General features: G+C 37.2%; 1 protein-coding gene across 3 annotated transcripts in view; it reads left to right on the top strand.

Annotated features, from left to right (window-relative positions):
• The window catches only part of Shcbp1 (SHC SH2-domain binding protein 1), a 66,659-nt gene that overhangs the window by 17,432 nt on the left and 28,096 nt on the right, over window positions 1–21,131 (top strand). For 2 of the 3 annotated variants that reach the window (XM_005392973.1, XM_005392972.1), the window contains exon 9: window positions 8,663–8,794. The exons of the other annotated variant lie outside the window; for it this stretch is intronic. In XM_005392973.1, the coding sequence (XP_005393030.1) occupies window positions 8,663–8,794 (132 nt within the window). The remainder of the gene's footprint in view (window positions 1–8,662; window positions 8,795–21,131) is intronic. 3 annotated transcript variants of the gene reach the window in all.

Genomic DNA, 21,131 nt, shown 5'->3' with positions numbered 1-21,131 from the left:
TTTTTTGGTTTTTCTCCGGTACCGGGAACCGAACTCACGACCTTGCGCTTGCCAGGCAGGCGCTTTTGCCGCTGAGCTAAATCCCCAGCCCAAGATGGTCTGTTTTATTTATTTTTTTATTTAGGGGAGAGACCAGCTGTCATATAACCATCTCTCTAGGCAAGATCTGGTGGATCCCAGTAAAAGGAATCTAAAAGTAATCTAACGTATTTGTTATAGGTTTTATCTGTATCATTACCTGGGGTCTGGTAAGAACCTGGGGTCTGTAGGCAAGAACAAATTTTCCAAGAAATTAGAGCATGTATAATCAAAGCATGAGCATTAGAGTTGAGAGGTTAAACTATTTTTAAGAGCTAACAGTGTAACCCACTGGCTCTTAAACTCCTTTACTGATGGAGTCTGACATTTTGTCATAAGTCCCTCTAGATTTAGTCATAAGTATCTGTAAAATTTTATGACTTATAAAAACCAGATTCACACCGTATTTTGACAGATGAAAAACTCTTTAAATTTTTGTACATGAACAACAGTATGTATTACCTTTGTAAAAACGAGTCTCAGCATCATTTTGATCAGTTGGCAACTTGGATATATATTACAGTATTTAGGCAGGATAAAATCTTTCCAGGATGAGAGCTGGGCTTTTAGGCATAACTAAAAGGAATGAGTGAACAGAAAGTTATCCCAGTTACAGCTTAAGATATGAAATATATATTTTTAGTGACTTTTTATCAAGGTATGAGGACTTTATCAAGGAAGGTCGGTGTTGGAGAAGGACAAAGAGACCTCTGCCAATGTCCAGAAATAGGCTGTTTTTTTTTCCCTGTAATCATGGTTACTCAGGACCCCTCCGGGCGATGACAGTTTGGCCAGAGGGAGGAGGCAGCCCTGGCCCTTTAGTCCTTTTGGACCACCTGAGAAGATGAGTCTGAGCTCTGGGGCCTCTGCTTCAGAGTGCAATCTCACTTTCAGTGAGTTTGTCTTTTCTTTTGCATAGTTTTTTTCCCAGTTCACAATATCTGTTGTATATTTCAGATGTTATTTTCTTATTTAGTTTCTCATACTAGTGAGAAAATATGATGTTTACACATGTGCGTCTGATTTATTTCACTTACAAGTATGGTCTTGAGTTGCATCCATTTACCTATAAAAGTCTCCAGTTTGGGCTGGGGTTATAGCTCAGTGGCACAAGCACCCGCCTGGCAAGTGCAAGGTCCTGAGTTCGAGTCTCAGTAGCCCCCCCCCCCCCCGCCCCCTGCCAAAGTCTCTAGTTTATCTTTTCTTTATGGCTGAGTGGTACTGCATTATATAAAAATACCACATCACTTTTACCCATTCCTCGGTTGATGGGCATTTGGGTTGTTTCCAAGAATTAGCTATTACAAATTGTGCTGCTATAAACATAGGTGCACATATATTGCTTTGGTATGATGTTTTTAATTGTTCTGGGAAGATGCCCAGAAGGGGAATAGCTGATTTGAATGGGACGACCAATCCTAGTTTCTTAAGGAATCTCCACATTGATTTCCACAGTGGTTGTGTCAGTCTACATTCCAACCAACAGTGGAGAAGTATTCCTTTTCCCCATAGTTCCTCCAGTATTTGTTATTGGTTGATTTTTTTTTTTTTTTTCTTTTGATGATAGCTATTTTTGCTGGAGTGGGATGGAATCTCAGCATTGTTTTAATTTGCATCTCTTGAGTGACTAATGATGTTGAAAATTTTTTCATGTATTTATTTACCATTTATATTTCTTCCACTGAGAAATGTATATTCATCTCAGATACCTATTTTTGGATTGGGTCTTTGAGTTTGGGGGTCTAATTTTTTTCAATTCTTTATATGTTCTAGATAGAGGTTCTTTGTCTCAGGGACAGTTGGCTATAATTTTTTCCCATTCTGTGGATTGTCTTTTCACGCTGTTGGTGATTTCTTTTGTTGTGCAAAAGCTTTTCAATAAGGTGAGATCCCATTTGTTGATTCTTTCTACTATTTCCCTTGCAGTCTGGGTTTTGTTGATGAGGTCTACCTCCACCTATCTATGTTTTGAGATTTCTGCCTATTTTCTCTTCCAGTAAATGTAGTGTTTCTATTTTAATATTTAGATCTTTGATCCATTCTGACTTCAGTTTAGTGCATGGTGATAGACATGGGCCTAGATTTAGTCTTCAGCATGTGGAAAGCCAGTTTTCCCAGCACCATTTATTAAAGAGGCTATCTTTCTTCCAGTGAACATGTTTGGTGCCTTTGTCAAAGATAAAATGGCGGAGTGTGTTTGGGAACATGTCTTCATCTTTTATTTTGTTCCACTGATCCTCAGACTTGTTTTTTTTGCCAGTACCGTGCTGATTATATCACAGTAGCTTTGAGGTATAGCTTCAGGTCTGGGATTGTGATATTCCCTGAATTGCCTTTGTTGTCCAGAATTCCTTTGTCTATTTTAAATCTTTTCTGATTTGGAATGAATTTTAGGAGTATTTTCTCTAGATCTGTGAGGTATGTTTAATGGTATTTTCATTGGGATTGCATTAAATCTGTACAGCAGTTTGGGGAGAATGACCGTTTTCACTATATTAATTCTCCCTGTCCAAGAGCAAGGGATATCTTTCCATTTTCTTTTTTTTTTTTTTGGTTTTTCTCCGGTACCGGGAACCGAACTCACGACCTTGCGCTTGTCAGGCAGGCGCTTTTGCCGCTGAGCTAAATCCCCAGCCCCCTATCTTTCCATTTTCTGATGTCCTCTTTGATCTCCCTTTTTAGAATACTGAATTTTCATTATATAGATCTTTTATATCCTTTGTTAAATTGATTCCTAAGTATTTCATTCTTTTGGATGTTACTGTGAAGGGTGTACTTTCCCTAATTTCTCTCTTTGTGAGTTTGTTGCTTGTGTACAGGAATGCTATTGACTTTTGAGTGTTGGCTTTGTATCCCGCTACACTACTGAATTTGAATATTAAATTTACAAGTTTTTTGTGGAGTTTTTCGGGTCTTTAATGTAGAGTATCAGGTCATCTGCAAATAATGATAATTTCACTTCTTCTTTTCTTCTCTTCATTCCTTTTATTTTTTCCTCTGGCTAATGGTTCCAGAACTATATTGAATAGGAGTGGTGGTAGTGGACATCTTTGTTTTGTTCCTGATTTTAGAATGAGAGCTTTCAGTTTTTGACTATTGAATATAATAATTTCCTGAGTATCTGTTTTATGGATTCCATTTCCTATGTTGGGCATTCATGGTTGCCATCATTTTCTACAGCTCCTATGTATATTTTTTTTATCTGTATCTGTATCTTAGAGTCACTAAGGAAGTTTTCCATTGTTGTCACTGTCTCTGTAGTTATCTGAGAAATTATTTATGATTTCACTTTTTTCTAGAGCCTCATTCAGTTGCTTTGTTGTTACCACTTCAGATAGGACAGGTAGGTTGCTTTTGGATTGTCTCACCTCATTGCTCCCACTTCATCCCCGCTGGATGTCTGGGATTGCATCTTGTTTAAGTATCTTCTCATGTATTGTTTTGTTTTAGTTTAATTCTTGGATTGATCCTTGTAAATTGCCTATAGTGAGTAGAAATTTTATTGCTGGTGTTTAGAACCCATAGGAAATGACTACTACTCAGAGGTGTCTTCCAGGTGTAGCTGGCTTTTGGGTTTTTACTTTGTTGCAAAAACCTGCTTCTTTACTTTATTTTGGATAAGAAGTTGCTGCCACCTTGGCCCAGCCCATGGTTCTTTGGTATTGGCTCTCATTATTTTCTGTTATCCTTAAGCAATCTCAGTCTTGGTATACGAGGAAGAACTGGTTAGAACATTTATGTGACTTTAGCTAAAGTGGTACAATCAGTAATAACCATAGCATTAAACACAGCCTAGAAAATGACAAACTGAGGTGAGTGTTAATTTGCCACCTATAACCGTATGAAGTATGTTTGTGGTTATATAACAAAATCTAAAATGAATCAGAAAATTGTATGCAGTAAATAAGCCCACACTATGCCAATTTTACTCTCAGGGGATAAAATTTGAAAGGGGTTAAGGGAAAATATAGAGAAATAGAAGAAGAGATTAGAAGCAGGGCTGAGGACAAAGTAGGATCACACAAACTTTGAGAAACTAGTGCAGACAGGAGGGAAAGCAAAAAGGAAGAACTAAAAGGCAGAACAACAACCACAGTAAAACTAGAAACCATGTTCACACTCATATAAAAGCAAGCTCAAACAATGAAGAAAAATACAGGAGAGAGAAAAAAAATTCCACTCCAAGGTTTGTCTCTGCTGTCAGTGGTTGACAATATTTGGAGATAGATTCTAGGTCTATGTTGCTTTATTCCAGCAAGCCCTTAGTAGCTTTATGGTGAGGTGGTCGATGATTTCAGTGAAGGTGCACCTTTATTTACCCGTAAGTTCAGGCTAGTTTCTGGCTGTGAGGCTAGAATCAGACCTATTTAGTGCAGAGCGGTCAGCACACCTTCTTTGGCTTTGAACTCAGTGGGAGCCATTAGATAGAGCCAGCAGGTGTTCGAGTTCCATGCTCAGTTAATCCCTCTCCGGCCTTTCCCGCTGGACTGCTGTATCTCCAGCCAGTTCATTCCACAGCATCCATTCCTCCATTGCATTGCTGCATCTCTTCCTGGAGGCTGCTGGGGTCGCCAGTGGTCACTCTGTGTCTTCAGGTTTGAACCACTCCTCCCTTGCAGTGAATCTTGACTCAGGGAGAAGGTGCGACTGCCACCTCCCCCTTGTTTTTTGTTGAAGTTCACTCTCCCCATGGCCTTCAGTTCTCTTCTCTGTTCAAATCCTTCATAGGTCCATGGGACCCACTTTTCTCTTCTCTTCCTCGTGTTGCTGTATTCCAGTGTCTGGACACCAACTTGCGGAGAAGCTGTTTCTGTTTTTTGCCACTTCACAATCTTCCTGGAAATCTACAAACTGTTTAAACTATATTCTTTATCATCTTAAAACTTTTTTTTTTGAGACAGGGTCTTGCTCTATGTAGTTTAGGCTGGTCTTGAACTCACTGTGTAACCCAGGTTGGCCTCACATTTATGGTGTTCTTTTTGCCTCAGCCTCTTGGGATTATAGGAGTGTGCCACTATGCCCCACTAAAACTTCTTATTAGAAGCTGGTTGGGAGTTTAATTTCCTGCTGTTGACTACTGTATCGTCTCACCCCCTTTTTTGTTTTACATGTGTAATTTTTGTTCTCCTTGCTAATATTTGACTTATAATAAATGTGTGTGGTATGTATGACACATCTATAGGATAAATCACTGCAATAAAAGCACTAGTTTTTGGCATACTGAAAATAGCATTGATACTATAGATTACTTATTAGGTAAGAGGTGAAGAAATAATGGTGAAGAAATAATGTAATTGCTGGGGTGTCATAACCCCATAGAAAGAGTAAAAATGAAAGTGTAAAATTAGTAATTGGTAAGTTAGACATTATTGCTAGTATGAAGATGTGGAGTACTTGTTCATGATTAGTTTAAAGCTTATAATGATCTATAGCTAACACTTGTAATAAGTGATATGTATTAAAATACCTATACTGATATATATTAAATACCTATATTCAAGGTATTAATAGTAATTGCAATAGGCTTTTCTTTAGAAAACCCAGTTTGTTAACAGTTTTATGTTTTTATGAAGAATACATAGTTTATATAGTCTGTTTTTTGCTCAGTATACATTTATATTTTTAACTTTTCAGAAGATAAAAAGCAATGCTATTGTAGAAAATACACAAATTACTGGTAGACACATATGAAGAATCCCAAACAAAATTACTCCAACCATCCAGTGTCCATCGTCCTAGCACTCTTGTGTATAAAGTTCTTGAGCATTTTCCAGTGCCACAAAAAGCTTGTTGTTTTGGTTTTGTTTTGTTTTGTTGTTTTTTTTTTTTTTTTGAGACAAGGTCTTGCTCTGTAGTGCAGGCTGGCCTTGGACTTGGACCTACCTTCCTGCTTCAGCCTCCAGAATGCTAGGATTACAGACAGGTATACAACACATGCCTGGCTTTGTTGTATTCTTTAAGTGGCTTTTTCTGTTTAATGTAGTTAGTTAGTTTCATCTACTCAAACAAAGACTCTTCTTTAGACAATAAGAATTATTTATTTATTTATTTGTTTTTGTTTTTGTTTTTAAGACAGGGTCTCACTATGTAGTTCAGGCTGTTCCCAAACTCATAACAATCCTTCTGCCACAGCATCCCGAGTGCTAGGATTACATGTGTGTGCCACCACAGTCCAGCTCAGACAGTAAGAGTTATTTTTTATAGTTTTCTGTATGTTGACGTTTTTTAATTTTAAAGAGAATAATAATAAAAAAAGAACAATAGTAAAATACCAACAACATAGACAAAAACAAAACAAAGCAAAAACAATAAAAATGATACAGGGTTTCAGAACAAAACGATAGAAATTAACAGTGGTTGTTATATTACCTAATGTCATCTTCAACAAGATTGCTCAGATTATCAGATGTAAGAATGCAAGATTGATCAAACCATTAAAGAGAATAAAAAATAAAAACAAAAAACCCTATTAGAAATGATACAGGGTTTCACTAAACAAGATGATAGGGATTCAACAATTGTTATATTGCATATTGTCTTCATATTAGTTGTTCAGACTACCAGATATAAGCATGCAAAATTGGTCAAAATATAAAAAATTTTAAGCATTAACTGTTCCTTTCAATAAACCACCAGACATCAGCAGTACAGTTATCCCAGCTATTCATATATATATATAATTTGCCTTCCTTCTTTTTTTGTTTTTTTTTCCCCCATCCCAGTTGTTCCTTCCTTTGAGCAGTTTCTTTCCCTTTCATATTATCTATTATATGTTTTGGGTTTTATTTACTCTTTCAGGTTCTTATGCTAGGGAGACAATATGATGTTTACGCATGTGGTCTGATTTATTTCGCTTAAGAGTATGAACTCCAGTTGTATCCATTTACCTGTAAAAACCTCTAGTTTATCTTTTTCTATAGCTGAGTGATACTCCATTTTATAAAAATATTACATCTTTTTTTATCCATTCCCCAGTTGATGGACTTTAGGGTTGTTTCCAAGTTTTAGCTATGACAAATTGTGCTGCTATAAACATGGGTGCTCATACAAAACTGTGGTATAACATTTTTAATTCTTCTGGGAAAATACCGAGAAGGGGAATAGCTAGATTAAGTGGTACTTCTAATCCTAGTTTTGTGAGGAATCTCCAAACTGTGATTTCCACAGTGGTTTTACCAATCGACACTCCTACCAGCAGTGGAGAAGTATTCCTTTTTCCCCACAGTCTCTCTAGCATTTGTTATTGGTTGATTTCTTGATGATACTCATTCTTTCTGGGGTGAGATGGAATCTGAGTGTTGTTTTAATTTGCATTTCTTGAATGACTAATGATGTTGAACATTTTTTCATGTATTTATTTGCCATTGTATTTCTTCATCTGAGAAGTGTGTATTCATCTCAGATGCCCAACTTTGGATTAGGTCTTAGAATTTTGGGGGTCTGATTTTTTTTTTTTTTTAATTCTTTATATGTTCAGGTAGAAGTCCTTTGTCTGAGGGGCAGTTGTCTAAAATTTTTTCCCAGCTCATGGGTTTTCTTTTTACTCTGTTGGTGATTTCTTTTGAGGTGCAAAAACTTTTCAATAAGATGGGATTCCAGTTGTTGATTCTTTGAAGTATTTCCTGTGCACTTTGGTATTTGTTCATGAACTTTCTGCCTACCCCTATGTCTTCAAGATTTTTACCTACTTTCTCTTCCAGTAGATTTAGTATTTCTGTTTTAATATTTAGATCTTTAAGCCATTTAGACTTTAGTTTGGGGTGATAGACATGGGTCTAGTTTTAGTCTTCAGCATTGTGTATGTGGTTTTGTTTTATGAAGCAAGTTCTCTAGTTTTCTGATTTTTCCAGTTTTTTGTTACCTTATTCAGAGGCTTGAGCTATATTACTAGATTAAGATGTAGCTGGAAGCATTGGCACACACCTGCAGTCACACTTACTGGTCAGGCTGAGATGGGAGGATTTCTTGAGCTCAGGAGTTTAAGATCATTTTGGGCAAGATAGTAGTGACCTTGTTAGGAATCAGTTTAAATCAATGTGTTTAACAGAATGCAGCTGTTAGATAATCTTGAGAAATGCTTGGTTTTTTCAAATATAGATTATATTAATAGTCATGGAATATTATAGCTAGGAAAAACTTTGAAAGGCTGAGTGCTTTAAAGATTTCTGAGCCAGCTGTGTGTCCTGATGATTATATTTATAGCCGTTTTATAAAGTGAATTTTGTGCTGAACTGGTCTAAGATCATTCTCATGGTAGCTAAACAGGGCTGTTAAAACTTGGATATCCTGGTTTAACATTAACATTTAACATTAACATTTAACATTACCTGTGGAGGGATAGAGTTTTTAAAAATTAATTAATTAATTAATTTGGAACCAGGAATTGAACTCAGGACCTTCAGCTTGCCAGGCAGGCACTTGTAGTGCTGAGCTATATCCTCGGCCCCATAGATTTTGTTTAAATGTAATGAGATTGACTGGTCTCAAATTATAATTTGGTATCATTTAAACTAGGGTAATCTGTTCTAACATTTTTGTGTTTAGATTATCCCTTCATCCTAAGTGTTCTTGCTCTCTTCTTTAGGATATGGTCTACCAGATGATATTGTAATAGAAAAGAGGGGTAAAGGAGACACTTTTGTGGATTGCACAGGTGTGGATATTAAAATTTCAAGCATAAAATTTGTTCAGCATGATGCAGTAGAAGGAATCTTAAGTAAGTATCTCAATGTTTGGTGTACTATTTGATCTGTGATTTGAAAGAAAACTACTTTTTGTGGAGGACCAATTCAATGAATATAGAGTCTTGAAAATATAGAACCGGGGATATAGCTCACCAGCACAAGTGCCTGCCTGGCAAGTGCAAGGTCCTGAGTTCATTTCCCGGTACCAAAAAAACCAAACAAAAACAAACAAACAAACAAACAAACAAGAATGTAGAAGGCTGATTATTTATGTGTACAGTGGTAGTGTTTTAGGGAGCCTGCTTCAAAGTGAGAAATAGATTAGCCTATACTTGAAACTTTGTTAAGTAAATGCAGAGCATAATGTTAATTTTTACATAAATGCTGGCAACCTTAAAAGCATTTGTCCATTCTATGGTATTTTTATATAATGGAGCATTACTCAGCTATAAAGAAAGACACACTCGAGGTTTTTATAGGTAAATGGATACGTCTAGGAATCATACTCATAAGTGAAATAAATCAGACTCGTATGTAAAGAAAATCTAAAAGGTGCAATAAATACTATGAAAGGAAAAGAAACTGTTCAAAAGGAAAGAATGGGATGAGGGAAAAGAGAAAAGGAAGAAGGGAAAAAATATATGTGTGTGTGTGTGTGTGTGTGTGTATATATATATATATATATATATATATATATATATATATATACATATACACATACACCACACAAGTTGGCTAAGATAATTGTACTACTAATTTCTATTGCTTTATTGAAAGGAACAGTTAATGTTTAATTGTTTGATCACTCTTACATGCCTATATTTTGTTCTTCTGAGTAATCAATTTGGAGATAACAATATGCAATACAACAACCATTGTTAATTTTGTATCACCTTGCCTGAAATTTTTTATTGCTTTTACTGTTTTTATGTTGTTTTGTTTAAGTCTGTGCATTTGTTAATATGCTTAGGTTCTTTTATGTTTAAAATAAAATGAAAGAAATAACAATTCTGAAATTTATATGATATCTATATGATATCATAAATATCTAAAATTTATATGATATCTATATGGTAAGAGACCAAATATAGCCAACAAACAAGAGTTCCTAAGAGTTAGACAAGAGCCATTACATTCCCTGACTTCAAATTATACTATAATACTATAGGAATAAAAAACAGACACATTGACCAACAGAATAAAACAGAGGGTGCAGAAACACACCAAGTAGCTTCAGCCATATGGTTTTTGAAAATGACCCTATACTACACACTGGAGCAAAGAGAGCTTCTTTAACAAATAGTATTTGGAAAACTTGTTATCAATTACAAAAGAATGCATCTAGATCCATATGGGGTTTATATCAAATGAACTTTTTAGGAGTCCATATTTACAGTGCACAATGACTTACATTCCTTGTAGAAAGTTGGTATATGTATATAATACATCTGAACTCTTTACACCCTCTTCCCTCCACCCTAATCTCCTGGTTCAAATAAAATAGCTTTAGCATAGCAATGAAAACAATGAACAAAGTAAAGAGAAAGCTTATAGAATGGGAGAAACTTTGCAGTATTTCCTGTGCAGTTTGGTTTTTGTTCATGAACTCTCTGCCTACCACTATGTCTTCAAAGTTTTACCTACTTTGTCTTCCAGTAGATTTAGTGTTTCTGTTTTAATATTTAGATCTTAAGCCATTTAGACTTTAGTTTGGTGCATGGTGATAGACATGGATCTAGTCTCAGTCTGTGCCATGTAGTGAGCCAGTTTTTCCAGCACCATTTATGAAAGAGGCTATCTTTCTTCCAGTGAACTTGTTTGGCCCCTTTGTCAAAGGTAAGGTGGTTGAGTGTGTTTGTGGTTGTGGCTGCGTCTTCCTGTCTGTTCCATTGATCCTCTGGTCTGTTTTTTTTTTTTTTTTTTTTTTGCCAAAACCATGCTGATTTTATCACAGTGGCTTTGTGGTATAATTTTAAGTCAGGCATTGTGATACCTCCTGCTTTACCTTTGTTGTCCAGGATTGCTTTTGCTGTTCTGGGTCTTTCTGGTTCCAGATGAATTTTAGGAATGTTTTCTGTAAATCTGTGAGGTATAGAGGTATACTAATCGTGTTTTGATTGGGATTGCATTGAATCTGTATAACAATTTTGGGAGTATGGCCATTTTCACAATGTTGCTTCTTCCCTATCCACAAGCAAGGGATATCTTTGCATTTCTGATATCCTCTTTGATCTCTTTTTTCAGAGTACTGTCATTTTTATTGTATAGCTCTTTCTCTTCTTTCGTTAGATTGACTCCTAAATATTTACATTTTTAGGGTGCTATTGTGAAAAGTTTGATTTCCTTAATTTCTTTCTCAGTGTGTTTCTTGTTTGTGTATAGGAATGCTATTGTTTTTGAGTGTTGACTTTGTATCCAGCTATGCTACTGAATTTGTTTATTAATTCCAGGAGTCCTGGAACTTTTGGGGTCTTCCATATAGAGTATCTTGTCATCTGTGAATAATGATAATTTCACTTCTTCCTTTCCTATCCTTATTCCTTTTGTTTCTCTCTCTTGTCTAATTGCTCTGGCTAATGCTTCCAGAACTAAGTTGAATAGGAGTGGTGACAGTGGACATCCTTGTCTTGTTCCTCATTTTAAAGTGAAAGCTTTCAGGTTTTGTCCATTTAGTATGATGTTGGCTGTTGGTTTGTCATAGATTGCTTTGATCAAAGTGAAGTCAAGACTGTGTATTCCAATTTTTTGTAGGGTTTTTATCGTGAATGAGTGTTGGACTTAGTCAAAAGCTTTTTCTATGTGTATTGAAATGATCGTTTGGCTTTTTCTTTGGCTCTATTGATAATTTCAGTTCCTTTGCATTTAGTTAAGCATGTTCTGTAGGCTACTATGTGTTCTATTTTAGAGAACGCCCCATGTACGGCTGAGAAGAATGTGTTTTCTGATGTTGGTTGGAACATGTGTGAACATATAAGAAGTCCATGTGTTCACAGGTTTGGTTCAGTTCCGTTATTTCTTTTCTGATTTTCTGTCTAGTTGATCTATCTCTTTGTGACAGTGGGGTATTGAAGTCTCCCATTCCAGTTGTGTTATTGCTTATTTGATTTTTCATGTCTATTAATAATTGTTTTATATAGTTGGGTGCTGCTGTATTTGGTGCATATATATTTATAATTATTATCCCTCCTCTTGAAGTTTCCCCCTAACAAGCATGTAGTGACTTTCTTTATCCCTTTTGATCACTCTTGATTTGAAGTTCACATTGTCTGCAAACAGAATAGCTAGTCCTGCCTTTTTCTGGGTTACTGTTATGGGGAAGATTGTTTTCCGTCCTTTGATTTTTAGCCTATGAATTTCTTTTTGCATTAAATGTGTTTCTTTTATACAGCATGTTGTTAGATCTTGTTTCTTGATCCACTCTGTCGTCTGTTTCTTTTGATTGGTGAATTGAGGCCATTTACATTGATGGTTATAACTGATATATATTGGCTTATCTTGGTCTCCCTATTTTCCTGATGTTGGTTCCCTGCAAATTGTTTGCCCTGCCTTGTAGTTTCTTTCTGTTGTGGTTCTTGGAATTGTGGTCATTTTTATCTCTGTCTAGAATATCTTTTAGTACTTCTTCTACCATTGTCTTCGTGTTCATAAATCTCTTCAGTTGTTCTTTGTCATAGAAGTATCTTATTTCTCCATTAATTTTGAAAGATTGTTTTGCAGGGTACATCAGTATGTGCTGGAAGTTGTGTTTTTTCAGAACTTGAAATACTTCACTCCAAGCGCTTCTTGACTTGAGGGCCTGTGTTAAGTCTCCTGTGATTTTGATTGGCCTTTCTTTATAGGCGATCTCTTTCTTTTCTCTAACAACTTTTAGTATTTTGTTCTTGTGCTGAATTTCTGGAATCTTGATTATTATATGTCTTGGTGTAGTTCTAAATGCTTCATTTATTTGTCTGTCGAATTTTTTATCCACACTGGAAAGTTTTCTACCATTCTTTCTGTGAAGATTTTTTTTATGTCATTTGTGCTCTCTCTAGCTTTCTCATCGACTGCAATCAATCTTATGTTAGTCTTCTTTGCTTCATCTTGTAGCTGTTTGGTTGATTTTTCACAGTGTCTTGCTAATTTTAAGATGTCTGTCTTTTCATTTTCACTGTCTGTAATTCTTTCTTCAAGATCTGAAATCCTATCTTCTCCTTCGTTCAACCTGTAATATAGACTTTCACTGGAGGTTTTAATCTTAGATTTCTATTTGGATCTGTTTTGTGGATTCTGTTTCTTTCCTATGCTGGGCATTATTTGTTTCCATCATTGTTCTAAGCTCGTCTATTCTTTTATCTGTGTATTCTCTAATATCGTTGATTTTAGGCATGTTTTCTTTCTGTACCTGAGAATTATTTTTTCCATGGCCTTTTCCACTTGTGGTTTTACTTCTGGTGCTATCATTTCAGAAAGTTCCAATGTTTCATTTCCAATTTCATCTGTCTCCGTAAGTTCTGGGCTTGTCCTGGTTGGGCTGGGTGTCTGGGGTTGCATTTTGCTTCTGCATCTTGTCCTTTTCTATTTTCCCTTTTTTATTTTCTTTTCTATGTTGATACTTTCCAAATTTCTTATGATTCATAGCTTTATTGCTAGTATTTAGGTTTCCCTAGAGGGTGTCTGTTCTTCAGGGATGTCTTCTAGATGTAGGTGATTTGTTATAGCTATCCCAAGAGCCTCGCTTCCCAGTTTGTAAAGGATGAAAGGTTACTATTTGGCTCAGTTCCTAATCCTTTGATACTGGGCTGTGGTGATGATTATGACCTCCTACAGTCACAGTGTTATCAGACAGGGGAGAAAAAGTGTTTTTAACATGTATGACAAGCTGCCTTTGTTGCAGCACTAAGCAAAACAGACCCTAAATCTGATTCTCGGGGTCCCGAGAAGAACTCATCGACTACATTCATCTGTTACCGCTGTCAAAAGCCAGACCACCTCAAGAGGGACTGCCCTAAGAAGCCACCTGGGACATGCCCTGACTGTAAATGTGACCACTAGAGGTCGGACTGCCCTCTGAAGCGAAGGCCCCAGGGCTCAGACACCTCCTACCAGCTGGTCCAACAGGAATGAAGGGGCCAAGGGCATACTCTGCCTTCTCCCTCTGGCCAGACTGTTATGTCCAAGGAGGAGCCCTGCATAATCATGACTGTAGAGGAAAAAGTAAACAAGCCTATTGCTGGACACTGGTGCTAGCCTCTTGGTCCTTCTTTTCAATCCTGGCCTTCCTTCCAGCCATCACACCTCAGTGAAAGGAGTCACTGATGAGGAGGTAATCCGCTATTTTTCACAACCCTTAGGCTGTAATTACTTGTTAGATCTTTCTTGCATATCTTTGTTTTCCTGAGAAACCACTTTGAAGATACCAACATGTATTACAGCAGCCATTGGTAATTTCCTACCAATCTGTCCATAACTCTGTAATGTTTGTATTGTTCCTATGCTCTTTCATAAATGGAGGATGTTTATTACTATGTATTTTCAACAACTGTTGAGAATAGTCAATGATTATTTAATTGATCACTAATGTATAGCTCTATTTGTTTTCTCTAGAAACCACTTTGAAGAAACCAAAGTATAGTATAATAACCATTGATGATTTCCTACCATTTTTGTCTGTAACTCACTATTATTTGTCTGTTTGTTTTCCTGAGAAACTATCTTGAATATACCAATAGGTAAAATAACAACCACTGATAATGTCTTACCACTTTGTCTGTAATTCGGTAAATTCCCCTATTACTATGTTATCCTTCTTTTACTCTTTAAAATTAAAAAAAAAAAACAAAAAAACCAAAAAACCCCACATGATATCCTGGCTAAAGTAATACAGTTAGTAATAACAATAGATTCAAGTGCAGCTTAACTACTGATAAACTATGGTAACCTATTACCTCTGACCGTGGGAGTAAACTCTAAAATTATGTAACAAAATCAGACATATACTGTGTACTTGTATACTGTGATTTTCCCCTTAGGTGATTTTACCCTTCTGTCAGGAGCAAGGGGGTTAAGATGATTAGAGGATGGGCTAATGTGATGACTGAGGTCAAGTATGGTAGAGTCAGAGCTGGAAATTAAAGGATGATCACTGAGGACTGGGAAACTGGAGGACCCAGGAGGGAAAGAATAAAATAGAATATAGAGGAGTACTCAGAAAGGGCAGAGACCGTGTTTACTCACTTCACAGTTTAAATTCAAGAAGTAGTTGAGGTAAGAGAGAAAGTGAGTCTATATAAGAGAATGAAAAAAAAGGTAAGAAACCTAAACATTGTAAAAAAGAAGGGAAAAAGAGAAAGAGAATGAAAATAAACTACAGGAAAGAAAAAGGAGATGAGAGAGAGGAGAGAAAAATAGAAAAAGACAATATAAAATCCAGATACAAAAATAACTACTAAATGCAAAAGAAAACAAGATGACATCCAATTGGACAGGAGAAGTATATCCAATCAGACAAACAAGGGAGAATGAAAGTAGTAAAATACCTCTGGTGCTTACAGTTCTGTGATGGTGTCTATATTTAATCCTAGAAATGTGTTGGGTATGGAACTGATCTTGGCCTCTGGATGTGGGGGCTGGGACTAGACTTTTGCTGGTGCAGTTCTCCAGAGTTCAACCACTGGCTCCTCACTGCTGCATCAGACACTTCCAACTGCTGGTCTCACCTGTCACTCTGCCCTTTAAGGTCATGTGTGTCCCTGTGCACCTAGGACCTGGCTGTTGTTCTGGGTCTCAGGTCCTGGGGTTCCTGTCAGTCTGCTTCATAAAGGCATGTGTCCTTATCCCTTCAAAGACCCCGCAGTCCTATGCTTTGAGGCCCTGCCCTCCCACAGAGAGAATGGAGGAAGCGTGGCACAGGCTCACTCTGCTAGCAGTCCGCACCCTCCCACAGAGGGAACAGAGGAGCTGCAGACTCTCCCTGCCTGCAGGCCCAGCAGTCCCACAGATAGAATGGAAGAGGTGCAGACTCACTCTGCTTACAGGTCCCTGCTGTCCCTCAGAGGGAATGGAGGAGGTGCAGATTAATGTCTCTTGCCTTGCTCTTGTTGCCCAGAATTTGTTTTGCTATTCTAGGTCTTTTCTGGTTCCATGTAATTTTAGGATTGTTTTCTCTAGTTCTGTGAGGTATGCTATTGGTATTTTGTGTGGGATTGAATTACATCTGTATAGCAGTTTTGGAAATATAGCCATTTTCACTATGTTACTTCTCCCTATGCAAGAACAAGGGATATCTTTCCATTTTCTGATACCATCTTTCATCTCTCTTTTCAGGGTATTGATTCCCAAGTATTCATTTTTCTTGATGTTATTATGAACGGTGTGGTTTCCCTAATTTCTCTGTTTATTTTTGTACAGGAAAACTATTGATTTTTGAGTGTTGACTTTCTATTCTGCTGTGCTGCCAAATTTGGTTATTAAATCTAGGAGCGTTTTGGTGGAGCTTTGGGGGTCTTCTATGTAGAGTATCATATCATCAGCAAATAATAATAATGTAACTTCTTCCTTTCCTATCCATATTCCTTTTATTTCTGTCTCTTGTTTAATTGCTATTGCTTCCTGCAAAGCTCTCAATGTTGGCAGAGGGGTGGGCAAGGGCAGGGGATGGAGTATGGTAAGAGGGTGAAAAAATAAAGGGACAAAAAGCTGAGATCAGGTGGAGCCCTCCCTGTCTGGATGGGAAGAAAGGAAACTGCTCAACTACAGTAAGGGCATTTATTTATATATTCTTCAAAGTTAGTGTCTTGTGACATAGCCTCATAGTAGCAATTAATAGCTAGTAACAATTAATAGCTTGCCCCAGGTGCTCTTTGTTCTTGGACCAGTCCCCATACCTGTGACCAACTTCCAGGTATGACCAACTTCCGGCTTCAGCCACTCCCTACAAATTGCTCTTGTGATTGTTTCCAGAACTGTATTGAATAGGAGTGATTATAATGGGCATCCTTGTCTTTTTCCTGATTTTGGAGTGAAAGCTTTCAGTTTTTGACCATTTAGTAGGATGTTGGTGGTTGGTTTGTGGTAGAAGGCTTTTTATCAGGTTGAGATAATAAAGGCCTTTTAGTCTCATTCTCCTTAGTTTTTATCATGAATGGTTGTTGAACTTTGTTAAATGATTTTTCTGTGTCTATTGAGATGATCATGTGGTTTTTGTCCTTGGTTCTGTTAATGTGGTGTTAAACGTCATCCCTGCCTTCCTACCTCCCTGGGATGAAACCTCTTGCTCATGCTGTAAGATCACTGGGCTTTACTACATTGCTAGTTTTTTTTTTTTAAAGAGTTACTACTTCAATTTCATTGCCTATTGGATTATTCATAATTTTTATATCTTCATTCATTTTATGGTTTTATCTAGATGTCCCTGTAAAACCCTTTGGGCTTATCGGTGGGGCTTTGAGAGGTAATTGGATCATAGAGACATGATATTTCCAGTAGATTAGTCCACTGATGAATTTATAGCTAAATGTAATTCAGCCGGTGAAGCCTGGTGGGAGGAGGTATCTCAATCCCTCCTCACACTGGTCACTTCTGATGCCCATACTTTAGAACTTTTTTTAATCTACTGGATTTCAGCTTGGTATCTTTTCATTGACTAATTCCTTAAACTGTTGATTCATATTTTATACTGCTTTTTTTTTTTGGGTTTTCTCCGGTACCAGGAACCGAACTCACGACCTTGCACTTTCCAGGCAGGTGCTTTGCCACTGACCTAAATCCCCAGCCCCTATACTGCTTTTGTTTAGCTCAGTTTGCTTTTTATTAGTGTCTTCTGTAAACTTGCTGATCATTTTATGAAGTCTATTATATGTTTAGTTATATCTTCTGTGAATTCACTGAGCACCTTAATCTGTCATCATTTCAAATAATTTAGCTGTATGGCTTTTGATTTCTCTCCATTGATGCCCCATGGGTCAGCTTTTGGGGTACTGAGTGGTTTTGGAGGCATTTTTGCCTTGTTTTCTCATTTTTGTATTGTGTGTGTGTGTGTGCACTGACATTTGCAGGTAGATTTTATTCAGTAGATTTTTTGTTGATATGGAGATCTTTTTAGTTAGTATCTGCTTTTCAGTGATGCACTCTGGGTATGGCTCACTATAGGCCTTTTTCTCTGTCCCAAGATCCAACCACCTCTGTTATTTTGAGAGGGAAGGATGCAGTGTATTTGTGTAGCACTTACTTATCCAGAAATGGACTGCAGTATTGCTAATCATTTAAAGGCAGTTCAGAGGTAGAGAAAACCAAGTCTTAGCAGCTCTTCTACCCTGGCAATATCAACAAACTCAGCAACAATTATAACATTAAAGACAAGCTAAATATTGACATACCATAAAAACCAATAATGTTCCACCCTTAACCATAGAAAAGAAAAGTATAACTATAGTAAAAACACTACGACAAACCAAATATTGACATATAGTAACTACTAAATGCAAAAACTATACTTCCATTAAGAATAGAAGAGAATATAACAGTAGTAGCATAGAGTTAACTAAAGATTAAGCACAGTGGTTATGCTAGTAAAGATTGAATGTGTAGTGAACAGGAGAATGAATAAAGTAAAATAAAATTTAAGCAGTGAAAGATAAGGGAAAAATGTGATAAAGGATCTTATTAATAAGTAAATAGAAATTTATACAATTAAAGTAAGAGAAAAACAAGAAAAAACAGCAAAATAAAAAATGAGATAGGAAAAGAAAAAAATTAAAGAACAAAAAGAAAAAAGGGAAAGAAACAATTCCCCACCCCATCCCATGAAAACAAAATGAGTACAAAAAATTTTCCTCTGTACTTTGAATGTTCTTTTTTTCTTTTTTTTCTTTTTTTTTTTTTTTTTTTTATGGATCTGTAGTCTTGGAACCCAACAAGAGCCTAAAAGAATACATACATCATGGAAATGATGTATGTATGTTTTCAGTTATTGTGCCTTAGCTATGATGTTTTCAGTTATTGTGCCTTAGCTTTCTGGCTGTGGGTTTGCGAGGTGAAATACCTGCTGCTGGCCCCGCCCCCCAAGCTCTGGAGGCCTGTCTATACATCATAATCTGTGGCGACCATCCAAGCTGAGGCACATCCTCACTCATCCTCACTGATCTCTGTGGTGGATATAGACAGCCAGGCAGGGATTCAAGCACACCACTGGACTTACTGTTGGTGCTTTCATAACCGGGCCCCAGGGAGCCATGTTCAGTGGACCTCACTTTTCACCATGGAAAGCAGGCCTCTGAAGGGTCAGGGATGTGGCTCAGTGGCACAGTGTCTGCCTGGAAAGCAGCCCTCTATGTCCTCTTGGCCTGTGTTCAAACTTCTCAGGGGGTTTATATATAGCCCATACCCTTTCTGTTACTGATTTCATGACTTTTACCCAATCATGTGGTACGGTAACAACAGAAACCCTAAAGTGAGATTGTTTCATAGTTGTTCTGTGGCTCAGTTTTAAATACTTAACCCCTTCCCCAAATGACTTTGATAAAACCCTCTCATACATGGCAAGTACTGCACTGGATCTCCAGCTCTAGCCTGCTCTTTGGAAAGGGTCCCTTTTGGAATAAAACCATGTGCTGTTTTTGCAGTATATAATACCTGGGAGTTTTTCTTTAGACTCATGCTACTGGCCCAGTCTGTTGTTTCTCCATGGGCTTGCTGATTTTCTAGGATTACCTTTTCTCCCCAGGCATTATCCTCATCCACCATCTGGTTGGTCAGTCAGTTGGTGCCTCTTTTGCCCTGTGCTGAAGTGAAACAAAATGCAGAGCAGGCTCAGAGTTGGCTGGCAGCTGCAGAATTCATGTACAGAGTTGGCCTGGAGCAAATGTAGTTCTGGTGGGTTTCATGGTCTCTGAGTCCCTGGACCACCTCCTTTGTGGCCAAGGTTTCCTGTAGATACCGTGGTCTGCTGTCTTCCTTCCTGCTGCCTTGTTTTCTGTGTGTGTTTTAAGGGCAAGGTATACCTCTCGTAGGCATTGTAAAGTCAGGGGTTGGTTTTGGACCCAATCTGCCAATCTGTGACTTGATTTTTTTTTTTTTTTTTGTCTTTTTTGAGACAGGGTCTTGCTATGCAGTTCAGGCTGGCCTTGAGCTCACTTTATAGCCTAGGCTGATAACGAACTTGCAATGATCCTCCTGCCTCAGCCTTTCAAGTGCTGGGATTACAGGCATGCGCTGCCATGCTTGGCTTTGTGTTACTTCATTTTGCAGGTAGGACTCTTTACATTGAGATTTATTGTTAATACCTGTTGACTGGTATCTGTCCTTTCATTATTTTTCTGTTGCTGTTGCCTTTATTTCCATTATATTTAACTTCTCATTTTCCATGATGTATGTATTCTTTTAGGCTCTTTGGTGGTATTGGTATCGTTCTCATTGTCTAGAATTTGAGTACTTTTTGAAGTTCTGATTTGATGGAATTTCTTTTTTTTATTTTAAGAAATAAAAGAAGGAAAACATATTAACAAACAAATATCCATTTATAAAATAGCATAAGAAAAATACAAACAAAACAGAGTTACAGACAAAGTTGTAGGAAATTAACCATGGTTATTGTTCTACCCATTGACATCTTCAAAGTGGTTTCTCAAGAAAACAAATAGGCATACAAGATTGATCAGACAAGTAATTATTAACTATTCATTTCTGTAGAGCAATAGAAGACAGTAGTACCACTATGTTACCTATCCTGTATATACATACTTACATAATTACCCCTTCTTTCCCTTCTTCTTTCCCACATCCCACTTGCCCTATACTTTTGAGCATTTTCCTTTTGTTTCACAGTGTCTATCATACCACCTAGTTTTTATTCACTGTTTCAGGTATTACACTGGTGAGACAATACGATTCTTCCATATGCAGATCTGATTTATTTCACTTATGGGTATGGTCTCTAGTTGTGACCATTTACCTATAAAAGCCTTAAGTTTATCTTTCTTTATTAGCTGAGTAATATTCCATAATATAAAAGTACCACAATTTTTTTATCCAATCCTCTGTGGATAGACATTTGTGTTGCTTCCACAGTTTAGCAATTACACATTGCGCTTCTATGAACATGGGTGCATGTATATTGCTGTGATATGATGTTTTCAGATCTCCTGGGAAAATACCTAGAAGGGGAATAGCTAGGTTGAATGGGACCTCTAGACCTAGTTTGCTGAGGAATCTCCAGACTGGTTTCCACAGTGGCTTCACCAGTCTGCTTTCCCACTGGCAGTGGGGAAGAGTTCCTATTTCTTCACAGCCTCACCAGTATTTGTTATTGGTTGATTTCTTAATGCTAGCCATTCTTACTGGGGTAAGGTGGAATCTCAGTGTTGTTTTAATTTGCATTTCTCGAATGACTAA

Source organism: Chinchilla lanigera, unplaced genomic scaffold (assembly GCF_000276665.1).
Source record: "Chinchilla lanigera isolate Chin_1 unplaced genomic scaffold, ChiLan1.0 scaffold00047, whole genome shotgun sequence".
NCBI classification, from domain to species: Eukaryota; Metazoa; Chordata; class Mammalia; order Rodentia; family Chinchillidae; genus Chinchilla; species Chinchilla lanigera.
The sequence above is the reverse complement of the archived record's forward strand: the minus strand, read 5'-3'. Positions and strand labels throughout refer to the sequence as shown.